The 21,892-nt window shown below is 32.9% G+C and overlaps 2 protein-coding genes across 2 annotated transcripts; both read right to left on the reverse strand.

Annotated features, from left to right (window-relative positions):
• Nucleotides 1-270: 270 nt before the first annotated feature.
• Nucleotides 271-14,802, reverse strand: LOC126775605 (protein takeout). The gene is made up of 6 exons (XM_050497654.1): nucleotides 14,597-14,802; nucleotides 4,183-4,301; nucleotides 3,277-3,398; nucleotides 1,803-1,936; nucleotides 1,088-1,237; nucleotides 271-768 (listed from the first exon to the last, which is right to left on the reverse strand). Exons 1-6 carry the CDS (start codon nucleotides 14,661-14,663, stop codon nucleotides 617-619), a joined length of 744 nt encoding a protein of 247 aa, XP_050353611.1. The 5' UTR covers nucleotides 14,664-14,802; the 3' UTR covers nucleotides 271-616.
• Nucleotides 14,803-15,990: 1,188 nt separating this feature from the next.
• On the reverse strand, nucleotides 15,991-19,579 carry LOC126777896 (uncharacterized). The gene is made up of 3 exons (XM_050501199.1): nucleotides 19,401-19,579; nucleotides 18,565-18,818; nucleotides 15,991-17,094 (listed from the first exon to the last, which is right to left on the reverse strand). Exons 1-3 carry the CDS (start codon nucleotides 19,459-19,461, stop codon nucleotides 16,039-16,041), a joined length of 1,371 nt encoding a protein of 456 aa, XP_050357156.1. The 5' UTR covers nucleotides 19,462-19,579; the 3' UTR covers nucleotides 15,991-16,038.
• Nucleotides 19,580-21,892: the final 2,313 nt, after the last annotated feature.

Consider the following 21,892-nt stretch of genomic DNA (forward strand, 5'->3'; position numbering starts at 1 on the left):
CCTAAACTTACTGGAGTTTAGTTGTACCTAGCGGAAGTTAATTTTGATCACAGTGCTTACATTGTACGACGAATCTGACATATTCGCCATTGAAGTTTTTTTGAACTTTCAATCTCGAAGTCTGCCAACAGTGAGAAGGTCATAATATATCATTTAAATAAAATAAATGTATTTTAAAGGTTTTTTATTTTTCTTAAAATTAATATACAAATAATAGTAGATAGATATTGAAGATGTTAAAATTCAAGTTTTATCTTTGTCATAAATAAATAATTTAATTACGTTAATCCAAAATTTTACTCCGTTTATGAAAACAAAAGAAACCAATTACATTTTGAAAAGGAAAAATTGGAATTAATTATGTTAATTTCTCACAATGCAAATGTAAATTGCTAACACGCTGTGAAAAATTGTAAATTGCGTTCACTTATATAAACTTTTAATACCTAATACCACAAATCGTAACTTTAATCTATTTTATAAGATTTTATTAAAAATCGTATATTACGTAAAATAAAAATGTAATATTTGTAAAGTTTGTACAATTGTAACTCAAAAATTTGCTTCGTAATCAGAAATTTTTAATAGTATATAAATTGAATATTTAGTAGTGTATTTAGTCTACAATCCAGTCGTCGTAAGGTATTTTCTCTAGGATTCTGTTTAAGAATCCTGACATCTTTTCGGCGAGGTCTCGCTTCAATTGCGGCTTCATTTCCTTCAGCAACTCCTGAGCGTTTGTATTAATGAACAGGTTCAGTGCTGCTTCTGTAACGAAAATATATACACTTAAAAAAAAACATTAAATTTAAACAATAAACTTTTTACGTTAAAACGTAATTCAGTTGATAATTAAAGGCAAGTACAATTCTTTGTATTTTTGATAAAGAGTGAGACGTGTTTAAGATATTGTCTATGTGTCACAATTGTATTCATAGACAATATTAATATAGAGTAACGCAAATTAAAAAAAGTTTTGTTAAAACTTCTAGTAAGTGTACAAGCATGTACGCTTTGTTATTTTATGTTTGTATTAAAAAAGCGTGAAGTAAAGCGATATTTGATTGTCAGCAGTATTGATACATACGTAGCACAGAGTTACTGTTTTGTAAGTTTTCTACACCCATCTTGATGTCCTTGACGGAGAAGTCCAGCTTGAGCTGTTTCAACTTAAGGTAAGTCTTGCCCTTACGCTCGTACGGCTCACCGCGGAAGTATACTTTTGCTTTCACGTTTTCTGAAATAATTGACATTTTTTGAAAAACTTTCTAATCTTTTTATTAATTTATTTATTATAATATAGGTTACGCATCAGGGAATTGGGCCACCAACGATCTCATTGGCAATATGAAATATCAACCATCCCTTACAGGGCAATTGCATTACCAACATTGAGATATAAGATGGTATTTCCCTTGTGCCAGTAGTTTTGACATTGAAATATTTGATGAGTGGATGGTACCTACCCAGTAGGGCTTGCACAAAATCCTATTACCAAGTAAATTTTAAGTTATTATTGCAAATACTCGTAGTAACTAACAGTGACATATTTTTTTCACACAGATCGAAGCTGTTAAAAGTATTTTTATTGTAGGGTAGCTAGCTTGAATGTATTTGAATCATCAATTTAATAATCTTTCATGTCAGTTGTTTTTTTATGCTATCTGTGTTTCGGGAATCTTAATAATAAGGTTTTATATTTTGACTATGTACGAAAATTAAATAAGGTTTTATCAAATTACTCATCTTGGACTTTTTCTTTATTTATTTAAAGGCAGGTGATAGTGACAATATTTCCATACCATATTCGCCCCAGTAATCTCCACCGCCAGAAGCTCGTACGAGTAACAGAATGCCTGAGGAACGGTATCGAGCTGTTGTGCTGATGTGTGGTATGGAGAGCGTCAACTGGAACTGGTACGTGTCCAGATCTGACCTATAGTGGAGAAAGAAAAGAATAAAAGTGATGTCTTGGTTCAGTTCACCTTTATCACAGACTTACAAATCTTTCACGATATTCATTGACTCAAATCTTTATCGCAGATATGTTATAAATTTTTAGTCAAAATTTTATTTCGAGTGTCATTCTACAAAATAGCTGATCTGACTTGAATTGTTATCATATAAAGTTATATATGTAATTTTTAAGAACAAATATATAGTCATAGGAAAATGTTAGTAAAATTCAACAGCCTGTACAACAACGTAAACAAAAACAGATCATTAAAGCACATAACGCCTTAGTGTCAGCTTAATATAAGCTCGTCGCGTTTGGACTCTACTACCACTTACCATCAGGTGGAGTAGAGTCATTTGCCATCTCGGGGCATATAAAAAAAAAAAAAGCTAAATATTTTCATAACTATTTGTGCAACACGTCTAATCGTTTACACTACACAAATACATATAAAATAACCTTTCATTGTGATAGAATTCGATAAAACAATAAAACAAATTCATGTAAAGAATTTATAAGAACTTTCCTTGCACCGTTAGAATTCGCGTAAGTAAAGTTGCAGAAACATGAACAAGCTTGAAGCTCATAATAATAGTTTTAATACTCGTATTACTCAAATTTATAGTAACAAAACTTACTGACACTTAAAATCTTTGTTATTTTGTACCTCAGAATTTATTAGTTACAGGCTTTCACACGGAATTCCTTTACTATTTTTATCATGAGATGTTTTATTAAAAAATAGATTATAATAAAATAATAAAAACATTTAAAACATCATCTAAGTTAGTCATAGCATATCTGGTTGTGTATCTTTTCTGGTTATTTATAACAACCATAAAGGGTAAAGCAGGTAATTCGAAGGTCAAGGTTCTGACAATGTAAGGTTGTTGTTTGTGGTCATTCTTGGCTGCGGCAGCAAACAGTCAAGAATTTCTTTGTAGTTATATGATGCATCGGTCAACGCATCATATCGTCACCGTGTGGTTTGTCACGTAGTTACGACGTGAAGGGAATATTTTATACATTCTCCTACAATTTAAGTCGACTTTTTATTCACTTTGTATTTTTATTTATTTTGTATACTACTCCTGTGTCAATTTATTTGCAGTAACTAGGTACCTCGGCAACCGAGATTAGCGAAACTTAAAAAGTAAATTCTTATCCAAATATTTAAGCTAAGATATATATAAAATAATTGCTCATTTAATACTATAAGATATTGGAAATAAATGAATTTATACTATTCAACTTCAAATTTCAACATTAATTATTGGGTATTTTATTACTTTTATATGAAAAATTAGATTTTTCTATACCTGACATTTGTGATAGTGACGTCGTCGACACCGCTGGCGTTGATGTCTTTGAACGTTGCTTTGTAGCCGTCGGGGCCGCCGCCGAGAGCGATCGACAGTTCATCGATGACTATTGAGTCCGACTATATTAAATCATATATATAAAGCACATAATTTGACATATTTTGATCAATATCTATCTATAATCACTTTTATATATGTTTGGTTGGATTGAAACATAGTATGAACATGTAACGCGGAAGGATGAATATCAACAAGAATTTAAGGAATAAATGTAGATGGCTAGAATCTAGAATGATGTTGAGAATTTGATATACGTGTTAATTTTTTGTGTATATTTATATTTAATAAATAATACACGGCGGATTGTAATGGGTCGATTGTGTCGTGAAATATGATTTTTATTTATTTACATAAAGAGGATTGTTATAAGTTAATTCAAACGTGCAGCAGCAGCTTCGGGCAGTTAGTAAATACTATTTTAGCTCAATTCTTAATGTCGTTAAAGGGCAAATATTGCTATTAGTATTTGATTGTGAATTTTTCGTTGGTGTTATATTGTATAAGCCGAGATGGCCTAGTGGTTAGAACGCGTGAATCTTAACCGATGATCGTGGGTTCAAACCCGACCACGCACCACTGAATTTTCATGTGCTTAATTTGTGGTTATAATTCATCTTGTACTTTACGGTGAAGGAAAACATCGTGAGGAAACCTGCATGTGTCTAATTTTATTGAAATTCTGCCACATGTGTATTATACCAACCCGCATTGAAGCAGGGTGGTGGAATAAGCTCCAAACCTTCTCCTTAAAAAAGGGAGAGGAGGCCTTAGCCCAGCAGTGGAACATTAACAGACTGTTATTGTTGTTATGTATTGTCGTTATATTGTATGATAATAATCTACCTGTTGAATGTCTAGTTCGGGCGCTCCACTCTTGAGATGTTCGATGAGATTGTTGAAACTTTTTAATAAGCATGCGTCAACATCGTCGTCCTGTTTTGAACAGTGCCCCCCAAAAACATCTGCAAAAAAATGTATATTTAATTTATAAAATGACATTAACTTAAGAAATATATTTCTCTTTCAAAGATATAATACATAGTGCACTCTATTTTCATTCTTTTCGATGTGTAAATTATAAAAGTAATCTGTGGGTGCAATTACTTCTGCCCTCTTGGCAGAATGGACCAAAGCGACAATATTATCTACTCCATTTTGATTATTATAATATTTTATTTGATTGTTTGTACAGCTTTCTAAGAAAATAAATAAATGTTTTATATTTGTTGTTCTTTTATTCGTGGTTAAGTAAGCAAGTAACCTGTATTTGAAGACAAAACTACAAAAATATTGTTTATATGTTTATATTCATATTATATTTTGTACATTTTTTAAAAGGGATTTTTACACATGTAAATTTTTTAAGTGTAGAGGATTTACGTTTTTCTTTTTATATTTATTAGAATACTCATGACATTAAAATTGGCGAATTAAAGACTACTTTACTTTTAGTATAGTTTTCATATAAAGGCTTGTAAAATAACATTTAAAAAACCAGCCTAGTTATTAACAATTTCTGAAATCAAAAATATTTGTCTCATACTTTAATTTATGATATATATAAATACAAATATAGTTTTGAATTGTATAGATTGTTTTTCAATTTTTTAATTCGTAAACAAAATTAATTGTAAATAAAAAAGTTAAGAAAACTTTATATTCAGTGACTTAGGCGTGTAACACTACTAATACTATGTTACTAAGGTGAACTATGTATGGCACACTTTTTCAATGAAATTCATTTGAACTAAAATATAATAAGCCGTGATTAATCGGGTGTCAACAGCTTTCTTCGCTTACGGCACTTATTATTCGAGTCAGCTCGGCATAACGGTGTCCGTCGTCACCAGTGCAGTGAAAACAATGGAGGCCGATGCATGCTGAACAATAGATGCTTCTTTTTCAACCAACCTCTCGATTATAGCGTGCCATGTGTGTAAACAAGGTTTTTCTTAAATATTTGAGACAATGTCTAATACATGAGTTACAAAGCCACTTGGTATTTATCCGCTTATTTTAATTTTTTTTTACAACTTTGACCTTACTTATAGACATTGCTTAACGGCTATTTGTTAAACACTGACTTAATGATTTGATCTTAGAAAAAAGAAGACACAGCATTGTTTAATAAATCACCCGCTAAATAACTTTTAAAAGAAAGGCCGTACATGTTTAAATGCAAAAATGTTGGGCTCATAGTCATAATGACCTCAGTCAACCATGTCACCAAAATGAATTTTTTATTTTGGTGATGAACCGTAATTATATTTAAGATATCAAAAGCTAGTTTTATTATAGAATACGCGTGGATTAATTAGTTATTACTATTACTACAATACAATATACAATACAATACAATATACAATAGTTATTACAAATTACTATTTAACTATTTTTATTCACTATATTGAGCAATTACAGACCCATCTCGGTTACGTCCATTTTGTGCAAGACAATGGAACGTATCCTAAATACTAGGCTCCTGATGTACCTGGAAGCCAATGACATTCTCAGTGACCGACAGTACGGGTTTCGCCGAAACCGGTCCACTGGTGATCTTCTGGTGTACGTCACACACATCTGGAGTGAGGCCATCGAGAAACACGGGGAGGCACTTGCTGTTTCTTTGGATATCTCGAAGGCCTTTGATAGGGTTTGGCATGATGGCCTTATCAGCAAGCTTCCTGCATAAGACCTGCCTGCTAGCCTATGTGCGTGGATTTCTGACTTCCTCAGGAATTGATCGTTATGAGTAGTGGTTGATGGCCACTCGTCGGATCAAATGGCTATAAATGCCGTTGTTCCCCAGGGGTCAGTGCTCTCGGTGACACTATTTCTGCTGCACATTAATGATCTGCTGATGCCCGGTATCCATGGGTACGCAGATGATTGCACAGTTGTCGAGAGCTACAAGTCCAACGCGCGTGCTAGTGAGGCCCGAATCCAGGCTCAGAGAGAGGCCATGGTAGAGCGCCTGAGCGTGACCCTTAAGGCAGTGTCCGATTGGGGCGATGCCAATCTGGTCAAATTCAATGCATCTAAGACGCAGGCGTGTTTGCTTTCCGCCAAAAAGAGGGAATTCCAGCTACCTCCCTCCTTCCGAAATGTATCTGTACCTATAACTAAACATCTTGACCTTCTTGGCATTACTCTCACGTCGACTCTAAATTTCGGCTCTTTTATTGAGCCTAAAGCCCAAGTAGCCGCTCGAAAACTTGTTATTCTCTTCAAAGTGAGATGTTACTTTACTCCAGAACAACTGCTCAACTTATATAAAGCACAAGTGAGGTCATGTATGGAGTACAGCTCTCACCTTTGGGATGGCTCTGCCAAGAACCACCTTCAGGCTCTAGAGTTGATTGAGAGGCGTGCCAGAAAGTTGATAGGAGACGACGCATTGGTCGAGTCTAGGCTCTAAAGTCTGAAACATCAACGTGTGGTTGCATCACTCTCAGTCTTCTATCGGATACATTTCGGAGAATGTGCTCAGGAATTACATGAATTGATTCCTCCAGCCCATTTTTACTATCGAACGGCCAGGCAAACGCGACCAAAGCGCCATAGGTACACAATGGAAATTCCCCGCCTACGTACGAAGTGCTTTTGAGTCTACATTCATCATTCGCACTGCGAAACCTTGGAATGCTTTGCCTGAGTCCGTATTTCCCGATAGGTACAATGTTGGTATCTTCAAATCCAGAGTAAACAGGTTTCTTATAGGCAAGCGTGCTACATCTTAGACCGTGTCGATGCTTAACATCAGGCAAGTCAACGGTCAAACGCTGGCCTGTTAATAGTAAAAAAAAGAGCAAGGCAGGCATAATCTGGTTTAAAAACTTTTTTTTTTTTAAAAAAGGTAGGCGTAGTATTCGGTAATTACGAATATGATATTCAGCATAATTATTAGGTATATATACTGTGTAAATCCAGGGAAAAGGGATACATGTCAATATTATAATATACATTATTCTATGCTACGGTAAGAAATTGAGAAAATATCGTATTTTTTATGATATAGGTAGGCGGACGTGTCATTTAGGTCACCTGATGTTAAGTGTTCTCCGTCGCCCATAGACTTTGACGATGTCATATTACCCATTTCTTACATCGCCAATACACCACCAGCCTTAGAAACGAAGTTGTTATGTCCCTTGTGCATAAAAAAAAAAGCAAGGCAGGCATAATCTGGTTTAAAAACTTTTTTTTTTAAAAAAAAAGGTAGGCGTAGTATTCGGTAATTACGAATACGATATTCAGCATAATTATTAGGTATATATACTGTGTAAATCCAGGGAAAAGGGATACATGTCAATATTATAATATACATTATTCTATGCTACGGTAAGAAATTGAGAAAATATCGTATTTTTTATGGTATAGGTAGGCGGACGTGTCTTTTAGGTCACCTGATGTTAAGTGTTCTCCATCGCCCATAGACTTTGACGATGTCATATTACCCATTTCTTACATCGCCAATACACCACCAGCCTTAGAAACGAAGTTGTTATGTCCCTTGTGCATGTATTTACACTGGCTCACTCACTCATCTTTCAAATCGGAACGCAAAAATACTATTTATTTCTGTTTAGCGGTAGAATATCTGATGAATGGTTGGTACTTACCCAGACAGGCTTGCAAAAAGCCCTACTATAGAGCAGTATATAATACTGCTGAATTTAAGATGATTCATCTCTCATTTAGAGGTATTATACTTAAAAATTGGTTATTTTAATAGTTAGAAATTGTTGATTAGTATTTATTTTATTAAGAAAATAACGTATTGACTACAAACTCAAATAACAAAAGAATTAAATTAAACTGTATAATCTTTTTATCTGTACATGATTTGCATTTTAAAAGAGATTTATATTTAATTATTTATAATTTCGTAAGCTTTATTCATAATTATGTATTATGTAATTTTAACTTTCATCTTCTTCAAAATAGCCTTAATTTGAATAGTTTTTTAAAAACGTCTCGCGAGCTACTTTTTTAAAATTCTATTTTACCGTGACTCGAATTTATATTGCTTAATTAAATAATAAAAAACATTGTATAAATTTATATATGACTGAAGTATAATATATTTAATTTTATTTATAAGCTGTTCTATTTTTACTTCTTGAGGCATGATAACTCTAAAAGGGTTTTAAACTTCATGGCTCATAATATTTATCTGTCTGTACAAATGAATTTCAATCATAAAATTATGAATAAATAAAAATCACAATTCTATGAAAAAAGGGGACAGTGGGAAGTGTTACAATAAACATTGTAATAAAATCCTGTCGATTGACTATATCGAGTTATTGAATGGTGATGGTCAGCTGGTAGAGTTCGATGACCGCTTAATGCAACCTTGTCCGCGAAACTCGAGCTGATCGCAATAATACCGTTTACTGACCGGTAATTAACTGAGCTGATGTGTGTCTCTCAGTATTGACCTAATTTAAATATCGAATTGTTTACTGTTAAGATCTTTGTGTGATATTGAAGAACAGTAATGTCTCTATAGAATTTCAAATAGTTTAAACGTACTTGTACGTTCGTCGTATATTAACTTCTTAAAAAAAGAATTAATATTGAATATTTTGTTGGAATTATAAAATGAAGTCAGAAGTTAAGCCTCATTCTCGTTCGGACTTTCGACCTTCGGTAAAACATGAAGTAAAAAATATATATAGATATTTAAATGAAGTCACAAACAAGTCCAACAGTATACATTTTCTTATCTTAAAATATTAATACACATAATATACCTTAAATGCTGTTTTTCTCAAAAATAAAAAAAATATGTAAATAAAATGAAGTCATAAATCTAACAGTATAGACTTATCTTACAATTTAACATAATATCTAAATTAAACTTGCTATCAGGAAAATATGTATAAGATTTTAGAATGTAGGTATACTTATTAATTCCAGTCACATCCTTGTTGCGGAGAGTGATGTGTGTAATAAAGTACTCAGCTTGAAAGCGTTGAAAAGATTTATTATAATGATTGAAATATAAATAGTTAAGCTTCGTCCTGTACGACCTTAGCAAAATGTGTATTTAATTTTTTCAAGTATATATTTTTATGTAGAGGACGCCAGATGCATTGTCATGTTCTCAATTCTGTTTGCATAAAAGGAAAACATCCATTTTATTTATTTTACATATTATAACGCTGGAGAATATTTGTATCATGTGATTGTTATGTAATATTAGGATTTATGAAAATCAAAGCTGAGCTTTGCCTTCTAAGCCTTGTTTATTTGTAAATATCAAAGACGGTAATATGCTATTTAGTAGTTTTTCTATAAAATAGGTGAAATGAAAATTTCATTCGACAATAAACAGATAGCTAAGGAGACGGCGAATAAAATTTCTATATGATTTGCTCAAACTCAGAGCGCTGCATTGTCTATTGACAGCACTTTTATTTTGTAAATAAGGAGGGTTTAGTGTGTGTCTGAACTTAAATCATTATCAAAATAAAACTTGCGCAAATCATATCCCACAATGCTCTTCAACTCCAAGGCAATAGATAAGCACAAATTATTATATTCAAGAAAAATAAAAAATAAAGTCTTGAGTCTAGTGGTGCAGATGCAATAGTGCCCAGCGTCTTGGGTACAATACCAGAGGACAATCTTTTAGACAGCGTGTTTTTGCTATGAATTTCTAGTGTGTATTTTGTTTTTTTTTGCAAGCGCATGTTAACTCATGAACAGACATAATAATTACAACTATAGTATAAAAGCGTAACGAGTCAACTGAGACTAATTCCAGTTGCGCCGTTTGACCCTTTTAGAGTTGAATTACTATGTAATAGATAAGCACAAATTATTATATTCAAGAAAAATTTAAAAAAAAGTCTTGAGTCTAGTGGTGTAGAGGCAATAGTGCCCAGCGTCTTACAATGCCAGAGGACAATCTTTTAGACAGCGTGTTTTTGCTATGAATTTGTAGTGTGTATTTTGTTTTTTTTTTTTAATTCTTAAAAATCGATTATTTACAAATGAAATATATATATATATGAAAAAGTGTGGTTTATACTACACTGCATTTTTTTAAAAATAATACTACCCTACCTTTTTTATTTATTGGTACTTTATGGGTATGCAATTTTTCTATGCTTTAAAGAAAAATCCTTGTTTAAAATCTGTTATTACATATAAACAAGCAACATTATAACGACCCTAACTTTATGCATTCAAGCGCATGTTAACTCATAAACAGACATAATAATTACAACATAAGTATAAAAGCGTAACGAGTCAACTGAGACTAATTCCAGTTGCGCCGTTTGACCCTTTTAAGAGTTAAATTACTATGTATTGAATATGCGTGAAAGAACACGATGAAGTCCAGAGGACTGTTACTTAACAGCTCTTGATAACTTCGTCAAGAGATTGCATGAATAATAACAAACTTCGAACAAAAACTTATAATTTGTGATGACTATATGCACTTAAGGAAAATTATATCTCTATAATTATAATTGGGTTCATATCTCTATGGACATTAAGACAAATTACATTTATTATATTTTATTATGCGTCTAGAATGTTAATGTGTTTTAAAACGGCTCTATCAATTCCGTCATGAGATGTGTGACGATCCTTACAAGTAAATTTATGCCAAAATATAAATAAAGTTTTATACATATTTCATTTATAATATTATTTTGCTTCATTTTTTATAAGTACTCACTATATATATATACAATACATATAATACGAGTATGTAATCTTGTTAATTTACTTCATTTTAAAATCATTCAGTCATACTTGATTTACCTTACCGTGCAACCTTAACGCCATTTGAATTACATTCATTGTTACAAAAAAACCATAATTAGTTTTACTTAATTTTATTACAAATAACAATGAGTTATTTATCTCGAGTATTGTATTTACTATAAAAATATATACGTCGAACTACCGAACTCAATCAAATAATAGAAAGATACACCAAAGGCTTGGACAAGTCTGTAGAGATTAGAAACATTGAATGCTAGCTTGGCTTGGCTACTCACGCTTGAGGGGGAATATACCTTTTCTGAACTTCTGACTGTGTGCAAACAAAATTTTAAGATTGGTTGAGTAGTTAAAACGTGAAAGCGTAAAAGTATGACAATCTAAATGTATTACAGGATGACATCCAGTGTTACACAACTTGCTTCCCTTTACATATCTCCAAGTTTTTCTTACAACAAATTACATACGTTTTACAGATAATTTTAATTCTTATACCCATTATTATAATAGTTATATTTCTATGAAGTGAAAAGTTATGTTATGTTGTGTTTAAATGTATTATATAATGGATATTAAAGCGAGTACGAGTCTAGTATTACGTGTTTCTACAAACGTGTAAGAAAATTGTATGTAATATCCTTTATATATTTAAGTATTATAGACATTTTCCACTAATTTTGTATTATGTTCATTGATATTTCAAGGCTGTTTAAACAATAACTTTAGATTTTTTTATTTACAAGTTTTTATGCTTTTATGTTCATGTCATTCAAGTTTGAAAAAAAAAACGGGTTGACCCCAAAATTTAATTATCTGTAATTTTTTATTCTAAACTCAAGAATTATTTATTACATAATATAAATATTTCTCATTCAAGAAACGTTCAAAAATATATTAGTTTAATTTTATTTCTTGAAAACTTTCCATCTAAAGTTACGAGGAAGTGTATTATGAGTCAAAGTTTTTCCTTTTTCCTCAATTAATTGCTAAGTATAACTGCTGCTATTTTATGATTAATATACGTATTTAATTGCAATTTAAATGCGATAAAGGAATTATCTTAAAAATAATATAATTTTATTTAAAAAAAAAACGTTAATACTAAATTTATATAACGATATAACGTTCAAGTCAATTACTTTATATTATGTACGTAACTGCTAACATCTATTCTTATTGAAGCATTTATAGGCTTTTTCTAGATGTTATGCACTGTCGTGACTGCAGTCTTTTATAGGAAGCAATGAAGAGCTTACATGCGGACAAACATCTAGTTTCACATTTGAAATATTAGGTCTGACTTATGATAGTTTTTTTTTATTATTAAATTGTCTTTGCGAAAGCAAGAACACGTATTTTTTATAATATATAAATCAACTCTTTCATATAATATTATAAAAAAATTGAGATGTAAAATAATATAAACACTTTTTACGTATAAATTGTAAGCCAAAGAAAGTGTCAAAATTTGCGACGTCAGTTATGACTTTCACATTTGCTTGGAATTAAGATTCAAGTGTTAAATACCTACAAGGAAAATATTATTTTGAAATAACCCAGAGATGTTGTCAAATAGCTATATGGGTGCTCGATGGTAAATGGTCATCACCGCACATATACACCGGCACTGTATTAATATATCTTATATTAACCATCCCTTACATCGCGAATGTATGCCTTGGGAACGAAGATGTTATGTCCTTTGTGCCTGTAGTTACACTGGCTCACTCACCATTCAAACCGGAGTGCAATAAATCTAAGTATTGCAGTTTAGAGATAGAATATTTGATAAGTGGATGATACCTAATCAGACGTGCTTGCTCAAAACTCTACCACCACATATAATATGTTTTTTTTTTTAATACTTTCTATATAAATGTATGTATGTAATAGCTTAACAGCCTATCCATGTTTGAATCTTCCTTATAATAAGGCTGCTTTAAATATGAATAATTAACCAGAAAATCGCCCATTGAATCACAAAATGAATTATTAGTTCTAAGTAATTTGTTTTACTTCATTCAGTTAATACATAGCATAGCCTTTATCATTAAATTTAAAGATGAAGCTTTGAAGAGCTATTATGTTATTTATTCATATGGAAATTATGTGTTACGCAGCATTAAATATAGTTATTAGTGAGAAAAACTATATTGAAAGAAAATAAAATTTAGTCGAATACGAATATAAATTATAGCCTTTAAAAATATATATACATATGTTGTAATAATTAATTTTGTATTCGAAATAATTTATTTATTAAATGGTTGGAACCAGAAGTTACTAATGGGACGAGAGATATAGATTTTTATTACTTTATTGATAACTGTTAGGAATGCGGTTTTAATTTTATTTTTCAGTGACGTCTTATGTAATTATATTGGACGATTTTATATTTATAAGTTTTTTTTTTCTAATATTAAAAAATGCAGACATGGCCCAGTTAACACAAGTTTAGAACAAGTGATTAAGCAGCACTGAATTTTTATGTGCTTTTTTTTGTTTATAATTAGTTTCGGGATTGGAGAGAAACATCGTGATGAAACTTGCATTTGTCGTATAACAATCTGCTACACCAACCCGAATTGGAGCAGCGTGGTGGAATAAACTCCATCTGTCCTTTTCAAAAGAGAGGTGGCCTTAACCCAGAAGTGGAACTTTTAGAGGCTGTTAAGTGGTTTTAATGAAAAAAAAAACATATAAATGCTAACGGAAATTAAAAGAAAAATATTATTTAAACTTGATTACCTTAATCTTACAGACGGAATGCGGTAACACGCACGAAACACGAAATTATTAAGAATATATTGATATCCTGGAATATACTGACACTTCCCGCGATGGAAGAAGTGTCTACGAAAAGTAAAAACTGCATCAAAGACCTGTCAGGTCAATGCACTTACACTTCTCACATATACTTTGTTAGTTTTATTTCTATTTTTGATAAGTGTTTTATAATTATTAATAAATTATATAATTTAGTAAGATATTTGACTAATGAGAAACGCTTTAATAAATAATAAAAAAATATCTTTTGTCTAATATTTCTAGTAATAATAGTTATTTTATAACTGCGGAATACTGTTCACAAATATATTAAGTATTCTGAAATCAAACTTATCGTTTAATAATTGTTTTTTTTTTTAAATTAATGCATAGAAAAAGTATGCGCTAATCAAAATTTTATTTTTATTTAATGATACTGTAAGCGATAATTAAAAAGTAAATATTACAAAACCTTGTATAAAACTTTTAAGCCCTTTTAATGTATAAGATCACACATCCATCGTTGTTCTGAAATTACGGCGATGTTTTAGTATGTGTATACTTGTTTTTTTTATTTTACGGACTATAAAAGTTATTTTATTTAATTAATGAATCTGTTACTACTCATATTTACAGTGCAATATTTATTCGATAGAAAGATTAGTAAAAGTAACATAAGCTTTGAAGTATTTACAGGAAATAGACTACTCGTCTGTCTACTTTCTTCTAAGATTCAATCACTTACTTGAATTTGAAGATGTCGGCGCAACCACAGCGATGAATAAGAAGATCAATAATTGATATTTCTCCATTTTTATTTAATAAAACTATATATTAAAATACACGTCCTTTTAAATTCGCAATTCAAAAACGAAAGAAATATTTAATTTTTAATGAACCGCGCGAGCGTGCGTCGTGCGCCGCCCGTGAACGCTATATGTTCGTAAGTTTGCAGTCTTCGGTTAGCCCTCCACTTTCCATTGCAAGACTCCAAGTCCACAGGTAAATCCTGTTTCGATTGTTTTTGTTTAGATCTTTAAAGATGTTTTTTTAATGTTCTTGACGCTTAGAATGTGAAGCAAGTCTTAAACGAAGTCATTTCGTTATTTTTTTTTTAATATTATATTTTTATAAGGTCTATATGTGTAATGTGAAAGGATATTGTTTTTTTTTTTAATTTTAACTTTGTATTATAATTTATGTGTTATGAAGGAATATAAAAAAGTTAAAATAACTACATTTATCAGTAAGGAAATAATCGAAATTATCAATTGTAGCGAAATTAATGCTTCGAATCTCAATACATACACCGTTACCTACCGGTTTTACCGTAATCTTGTTTTTAATGTTCCAACACAGCCGCTTACAAAAATTTCACGTGTTAGGAATTTTATATCAATAATTTGCGTCAAACAAATTTAATTATAGGACGTATGTATGTTCAATCACGTACATAGAGAAAAAAGTAGATATTTATTATCATGTATTATATATTGTCATATAACAATACTAGCTGCTTGTCTCAACTTCGTACGGGTGATATAAAGAGTTTATTTATATTATTTGTTTGTTAAAATAATCCGATATCAGCTCCACCTAAAGGGTCCAATCTGGTATATATCTAGGGACCTATTCTAACACACACAAATGTCATCAGTCAGGTTAAACGCTTCGGAGATGTTCAGTGACATACACACGTATAGTATTAGTATTTATTTAATATAAATAAAGATAAGTACATATATCTGACATGTATAATTTAAGATTTGTAATTTGTTCTGTTATGTTTTACTATTTGTGTTTCTTTTATGTTTATCTATTTTGTTATTACTAACGTATTGTATAATTGAATTAAAGTTAATTCATAAGTTAAATGTTTGACGTACATTAGTATCGATTTAGTATTAATATTTACAATTGATTTAAAAAAAAATCAAAAAATTGTTGAATAATATTAAAATAAATTAAATTTTAATAGTTCCTTTGTGTTTTTAAATATTACATAGGTACATATATCAGTATGTTATTTCAATCACATTAAGTATATTAAATGCACGATTCTACTATATAATTTAAATACCTACAATTTTTTTATTCGAGTTTGTGTACGAATTAATGCATAAAATATAATATTTCTAATATGAGCTAAAATGTTTATTATGTATTTACAATAATTATGTATACAGATTAAAAATTAAAAAAATCATCCTCATCATAAGGTGCATCCACAGTGCTCTGGACATGAAGGGCTGATAGTTTAAAACCAGATTCCTGCATCTCATCCACCTTCGGTAATTCTTGCTTAATCATTTCTTCAACGTTAATCTTATTTAATTCTTGTTGTACTTTCTCCTTTATCGGACCTTCCAAAGCGTCCATTATTTGGTACCGCAAAAGATTTGGCAGAACGTTCACAGCGAATTCGACCACATAGTCCAAAGTTCCCGCACCGTCAAATCGAACTTGAATATTACCAATGTCTAAATCCAAATCTCTGAACACCGGCCTCTTCCTGGTGTCGAGTGGTTGAGCTAAAATAACTCTCCCACTAATATATTCTACAGAGAATGCTGCCCTACCCGCTCTGGATATCAAACCGCTTATTGCAGCTATTTCCCACTGCGTTGTTCCTTGAACTTTCTGAGTACCGATTTCGAAGTCCGCGATAACTGTGTTGTTTTCCATTTTCAAAGTTATATTGCCCACTCTTTGAAATGAAGATATACCCGTAACCCATGTGTTAGACAGAGATACCGTGAACACACTAGCGGTCGTGTTGTAGTCATTAATTTGATAAGGATCCATTTGCATATCCCTAACTTTTTTCCTAACATCAGCGATGACCATATCTAGAGGTGATATTGAATTGGGGAATTGCATATCACCTGCTACTTCGTCAAGTTTCTTATTTATTTCTTCCCTTGCTTTGGTATAAGCCTCTTTAAGTATGTATGGTTTTATAGAGTCGAATAAGAAAGTTCCGATCGAATTCACCACACCTTGTAACATACCGCCAAAGAAACCAGCATTTTCAAAATTCATTGCTATTGTGCTGAAAGCGATATCTATTGCAATATCTTGCGCTCTTAATTTCCCGTCACGTTCTACACCTAAATTTGCTTTAGCTATAATCTTGATGCCTGTTATATCTACTGTGAAAGGTCCTTGAACTCTATTAAGCCAAGTCGACATAGTGTAGTCTCCTCTAGCTTGAAGCTTGTCTATAACCAATGAAGCGTGGACCTGCAATTGGAATTGTTAATGTTAATATATTACGGCATAACTTATAAAAGTTTTTTATCGAGTAATTAGTTAAACAATAATGTGTCTCCTTCTTTCGATTGTCAACTTATTAATGATAGAAAGAGATAAATAATTGTGTAACTAAATAGCTGCTAAGCAAAGTTTATAAGTAAGGCAGATAATTATTATTACATTAAAAATATAAAAACGTAATTTTTAGATTATAAAAACAGAAGTCAGTTATTTTCATCGAAACGTTTTAATGTACAACACATTCTAATGTTGTTTCTAATGTTTATTAATAAGTTCATATGATATAATTTTTATAATCATGTCATTAAAAGTGATACACCAATAATGTGTAATAACAAATGGGAAAACGGTATAAAGATAAACGATAACTTAGGTTTTAATATAATTGAAACACAGTATTAATCCTTATGAAATAAATAGCATATTAAGTTTAGGCATTTTCAAAATGCAGAATATACGAATAAATACAAGAAAACAAGTCGTTTGACGTGTAAGATGTAGGAAGAAGATAATAAGAGCAAAAGTTTTTATTTTATTTTATATGACTAGTCATTCGTTTACGAGAAGTAAATATTATTCTTAATTACGCTTGGAATTAAAACATTTTTTGACGAAATTCAAGCATCTTAGGTGTAAACAGTGACTTAATATTCAACGGCAATTTACTTTTTTTTGTAATACTAAGTTAATTATCGTTACTGGCTGTAGATACTACCCACATCAATTATATTTTACCGCCAAACAAAAATGTTTTGTGTTGCTATGATCCGGTTTGAAGATTGAGTAAGCTGTCTACGAGATATATCATTTTAAGGCCTTGTGGCTTGTTTGTTGTTGTCGAAATCCGACGTCCGATATCAGATATTGGAGTATGGGAAATCTGCCCTCGCTATGCATCTTTTTGATTTATAATTCCGCGTATAAAAATAAAGACTAAGAAAACTTCCACGATTCCTAGTGAAAATTAACGAATTTCTATACAACGAATTTATCTATTTACTTCATTAGAAGTATTAATTTTCTAAAAAAAAAAGTTATTGGAACTATTTTTATTCCATTATTTTTATTTAATGAATACAAAAAATTCATTCCCTTATATGATACATTTTTATTTATAGTATACGTATAGCGGACGAGCAACCAGACGAGCGTTGGTGACCACTAATAATCGTGTGGCCCATAGACATTGACATTGTAAAAATGTTAATATCGTTTACATCGCCAATGCTCCACCAACCTTGGGAAGTAAGATGTTATGTCCCCTTGTGCCTGTAATTACACTGGCTCACTCACCCTTCAAACAGGAACACAACAATACAAAAATACTGCTGTTTTTTCATTTCATAGTGCTCACATACATCTAGAGCCACTGGTCTTGACACAGTCTAGATATATAAACCAGACAGAGTTTTAAGTAGATTTCTTCTCATTGCTTACCTCCATAGCTCTGATTTCAGCATTGACATATAGAATGCGAAACTTGCTGATACCGTAAACAGCTGTATTTTTGAAGTATAGTGTTCCAAGAGATATAGACTGTTTCATGTCTGGGACATTGTATGGATCTGGCACTTTTGCCCCCGGAATTCCCACGGGGTTGGGTTTCTTAAAATGCTCTAGAACTTCTAGGATATATTCACTCATTTTCTCTTCTCCTTTTGCTAGTTGCGATTCTGTTGTTGAAGCGTATTCTGGAAATATATTTTGTTTTGAATTAAATATATGATATTTATGCTTTCTCTTTGTATTGTTAATACAATTCATGTACACAGTGGAACTTGGATAGCTCAAGGGAAAAGAGTGATGATTGATTAAATTTATGTTAAAAGGTTGCAGGAACTTCACTGGTATACTTTAAATGTTTTCTTATAACCTTAAGATTATATTTTACTGCTAATAAATAAATACATCGTAATAATTAATTTATATTACAAATTTTTACATACATTTAAAGGAAATTTTATCGAACTAATTTATCATTCTTTTTTAGGAATTTATTATTCGTATGTATGTATCGTCTTGAAAGTGACAAATTTATTAACACGATTAAGAGAATAAATAAATTACGGGGTATCTTCCTTCATATTTTCATTAGCAAATATTTTATTGAATTATATTTTGAATACACTTTAACTTGCACTATAGTGCCGTTTCATTGGTTAAGATTACGTTTGCAAATTCCTTTATCACTTATGACTTAACCTATATAAGCACACACAATTAAGTTGATTCCATGATAATACATCGATGTACAAATATCTTAATATAAATACCTTCGCCATAACTGAACACAAATAACGAACAAAGCAACAGAATCGGGATCATAGTGATCATTTTCTGGAGACACGGTCACAATCACTCAAATGTTCGTCGACTGAATGGACATCCCGAATGGTTCACAGGTCACTTATTATCTATAACGCGTAACATGGCCGCGTGTTTGTGTGTGTATATTTTTGTATTGTAATTGTCTTTCTAATTTGGTCAATTATATTTTGTTAATGATGTTTTATGTTGTACTAATTATGTTTTTAAAGCACTTTTTATTGTCTTTTTTAATTTTCATAGATGAATGTATAATGTTTTTCAACTTGAATTCATATACGTACTAATTAAGAAAGTGATAAAGGTTTATGATACGATTATAAGTAATGACCTGCTATATAATCAAAATATTGATTTGATTAGTTTGGTCTCATTCATTCAAACTAGAAATGACTTTGAAATACATGAAATAAGATGTTCCCAATATCTTTTGGGGAAGTTTATCAATCAAAGTAGTATGAGGCGTGTAATGACAGCGTTATTTTGAAAAAAAAAATTATAGATATGTACCTACCTATAAATCTCTAACACAACTTTGGGGTATGTGGGGCTCGCCGATGTCCGAGGCGCCGAGTGCACCCCGAACAACGAATACCCACTGAAAAACCAGCGGTACCCTTTCCGTCATAACGAGGAGCGCCACGGGATCGCTTGCGCATGCTAACGCGACGCTCTGACGGGCGGCCTGCATATGCAGGCCTCCATTCTCTAGGGGGATTACCAGGGTACTGAGAACCCCCTAGTCCCGGCGACGCCTATTGCGGCGGAGGAAGAAAGTGCGCATAGCTCCTCATTCTTCTCACCAGTCTTCTTCGGCGGAGCAGGTTTGCAGCGGCGGTCTCTTCCCGCTCCCGCTCCGCGGCCTCTTTCTGCGACATTACATTTTTACAGAAGGAAACCATTTCCGACCAGCACTCATCGCTTCCGAGCGTAGCGTTGATGATGCTCGGCAAGGAGAGGTCTCCGCCGACAACTGTCGCCAGAGTAAGCCTCTGGGGCCCCCACGCGGCACACTCCGTCAGGGTGTGTTGCGCCGTGTCGATTGGCGCACCACACTCGTGGCAAGAAGAAGACGCCGTGCTATCTTGTGCAGGTACTTACCGAAGCAGCCGTGACCGGTAAGTACCTGCGTCAACCTAAACGAGAGCGTGCCTCGTTTTCTTTTGACCCAGCAACACAAGTGGGGACGTACCGCCTCCACTGTGGGGACCCCAGATCTTCCTCCCATCGGGCTATCAGGGCTTGCCCTAGAGCCCTGATCCGCCGACCCTGGACGGTCGCCGCGGTCTCTCGCCTCGGCCCGGAAGCGGTACACCTCTACGAGCACCTCTGCCTGGAGTTCCCAGGGCGGATCGCCCGCGAGGAGCGTCACCGCTGTTCAAGACACCGTACGATACCCTCTTATCGCTCCTCTGCGGCCTCCGCAGGAGGGCCCGGTTGTGAGCAGTGAGCGCATCGACCCATATCGGGGCACCGTACAGTGCCATCGACCTCACTACGCCGGCATAGAGGTGCCGACATAGCGATCCCGGTCCTCCCACGTTGGGTAGGACACGACCCAAGGCGGCAGCTGTGTTGATGAGCTTCGGGCCGAGTTGCACGAAGTGCTGTCTGAAGCTCCATCGCCCGTCCAGGATCAAGCCCAGATACTTCATCTGGGCCTGCACCTTGATCACCGTCCCGTGGACGGTGATACTCGCCCCCCGAGGGGAGATCGCTTGTGGCATCTTGAAACTATACCTAAGATTATATAAACGTTTTCATCGATCTGATCTTTCCTATTTACATAATATATATTTCCCATTAAAGTTCATGAGTTACAAGGATACTAAATCGCTTGCTCATTACTGGGTTGATAGTCAAAACCATCCTAAATGTTAATACATATAGTGAATAAATATTTTTACTTCGATAAGTGATTACAATATAATCTAACTCATCGAGTATACGAGAGCAATCAATATTTTATAAATATTACAGTAAACGAACACACACTTATGTATCTACATTATTATGTATCTACTAAGTTTAAGGATAAACAGATTAATAAGCTATTGTTTTTATTATCAACTAGCTTATCGTCCCGGCTTCGCACGTGTAGATAAGAACAAATGTATGTATGGATAGGATTTGCGTAAAATCCGTTTTAGTGAGGGTCTACGTCGGGGAAGGAGTAAGTCGCCGTGAAAAATTTCAAGTCAAACTGATTGTTTAGGAGATCTCGTGGTACTTCCCTTATATTTAGTTATTATTTTTCTGGTTTTTTTTTTATTTATTTTTTTTTATATGCCCCGGGATGGCAAAGGACTCTACTCCACCTGATGGTAAGTGGTAGTAGAGTCCAAACGCGACGACGGCCAGTACAGACGGGAAAAACGTTCTGCACTAGCCGCCTTCGCCTTGCCGGCCCGCAAGATGCCTCTTCACGCCTCGTTTGAAG

This window comes from Nymphalis io, chromosome 2, assembly GCF_905147045.1.
Source record: "Nymphalis io chromosome 2, ilAglIoxx1.1, whole genome shotgun sequence".
NCBI lineage: Eukaryota > Metazoa > Arthropoda > Insecta > Lepidoptera > Nymphalidae > Nymphalis > Nymphalis io.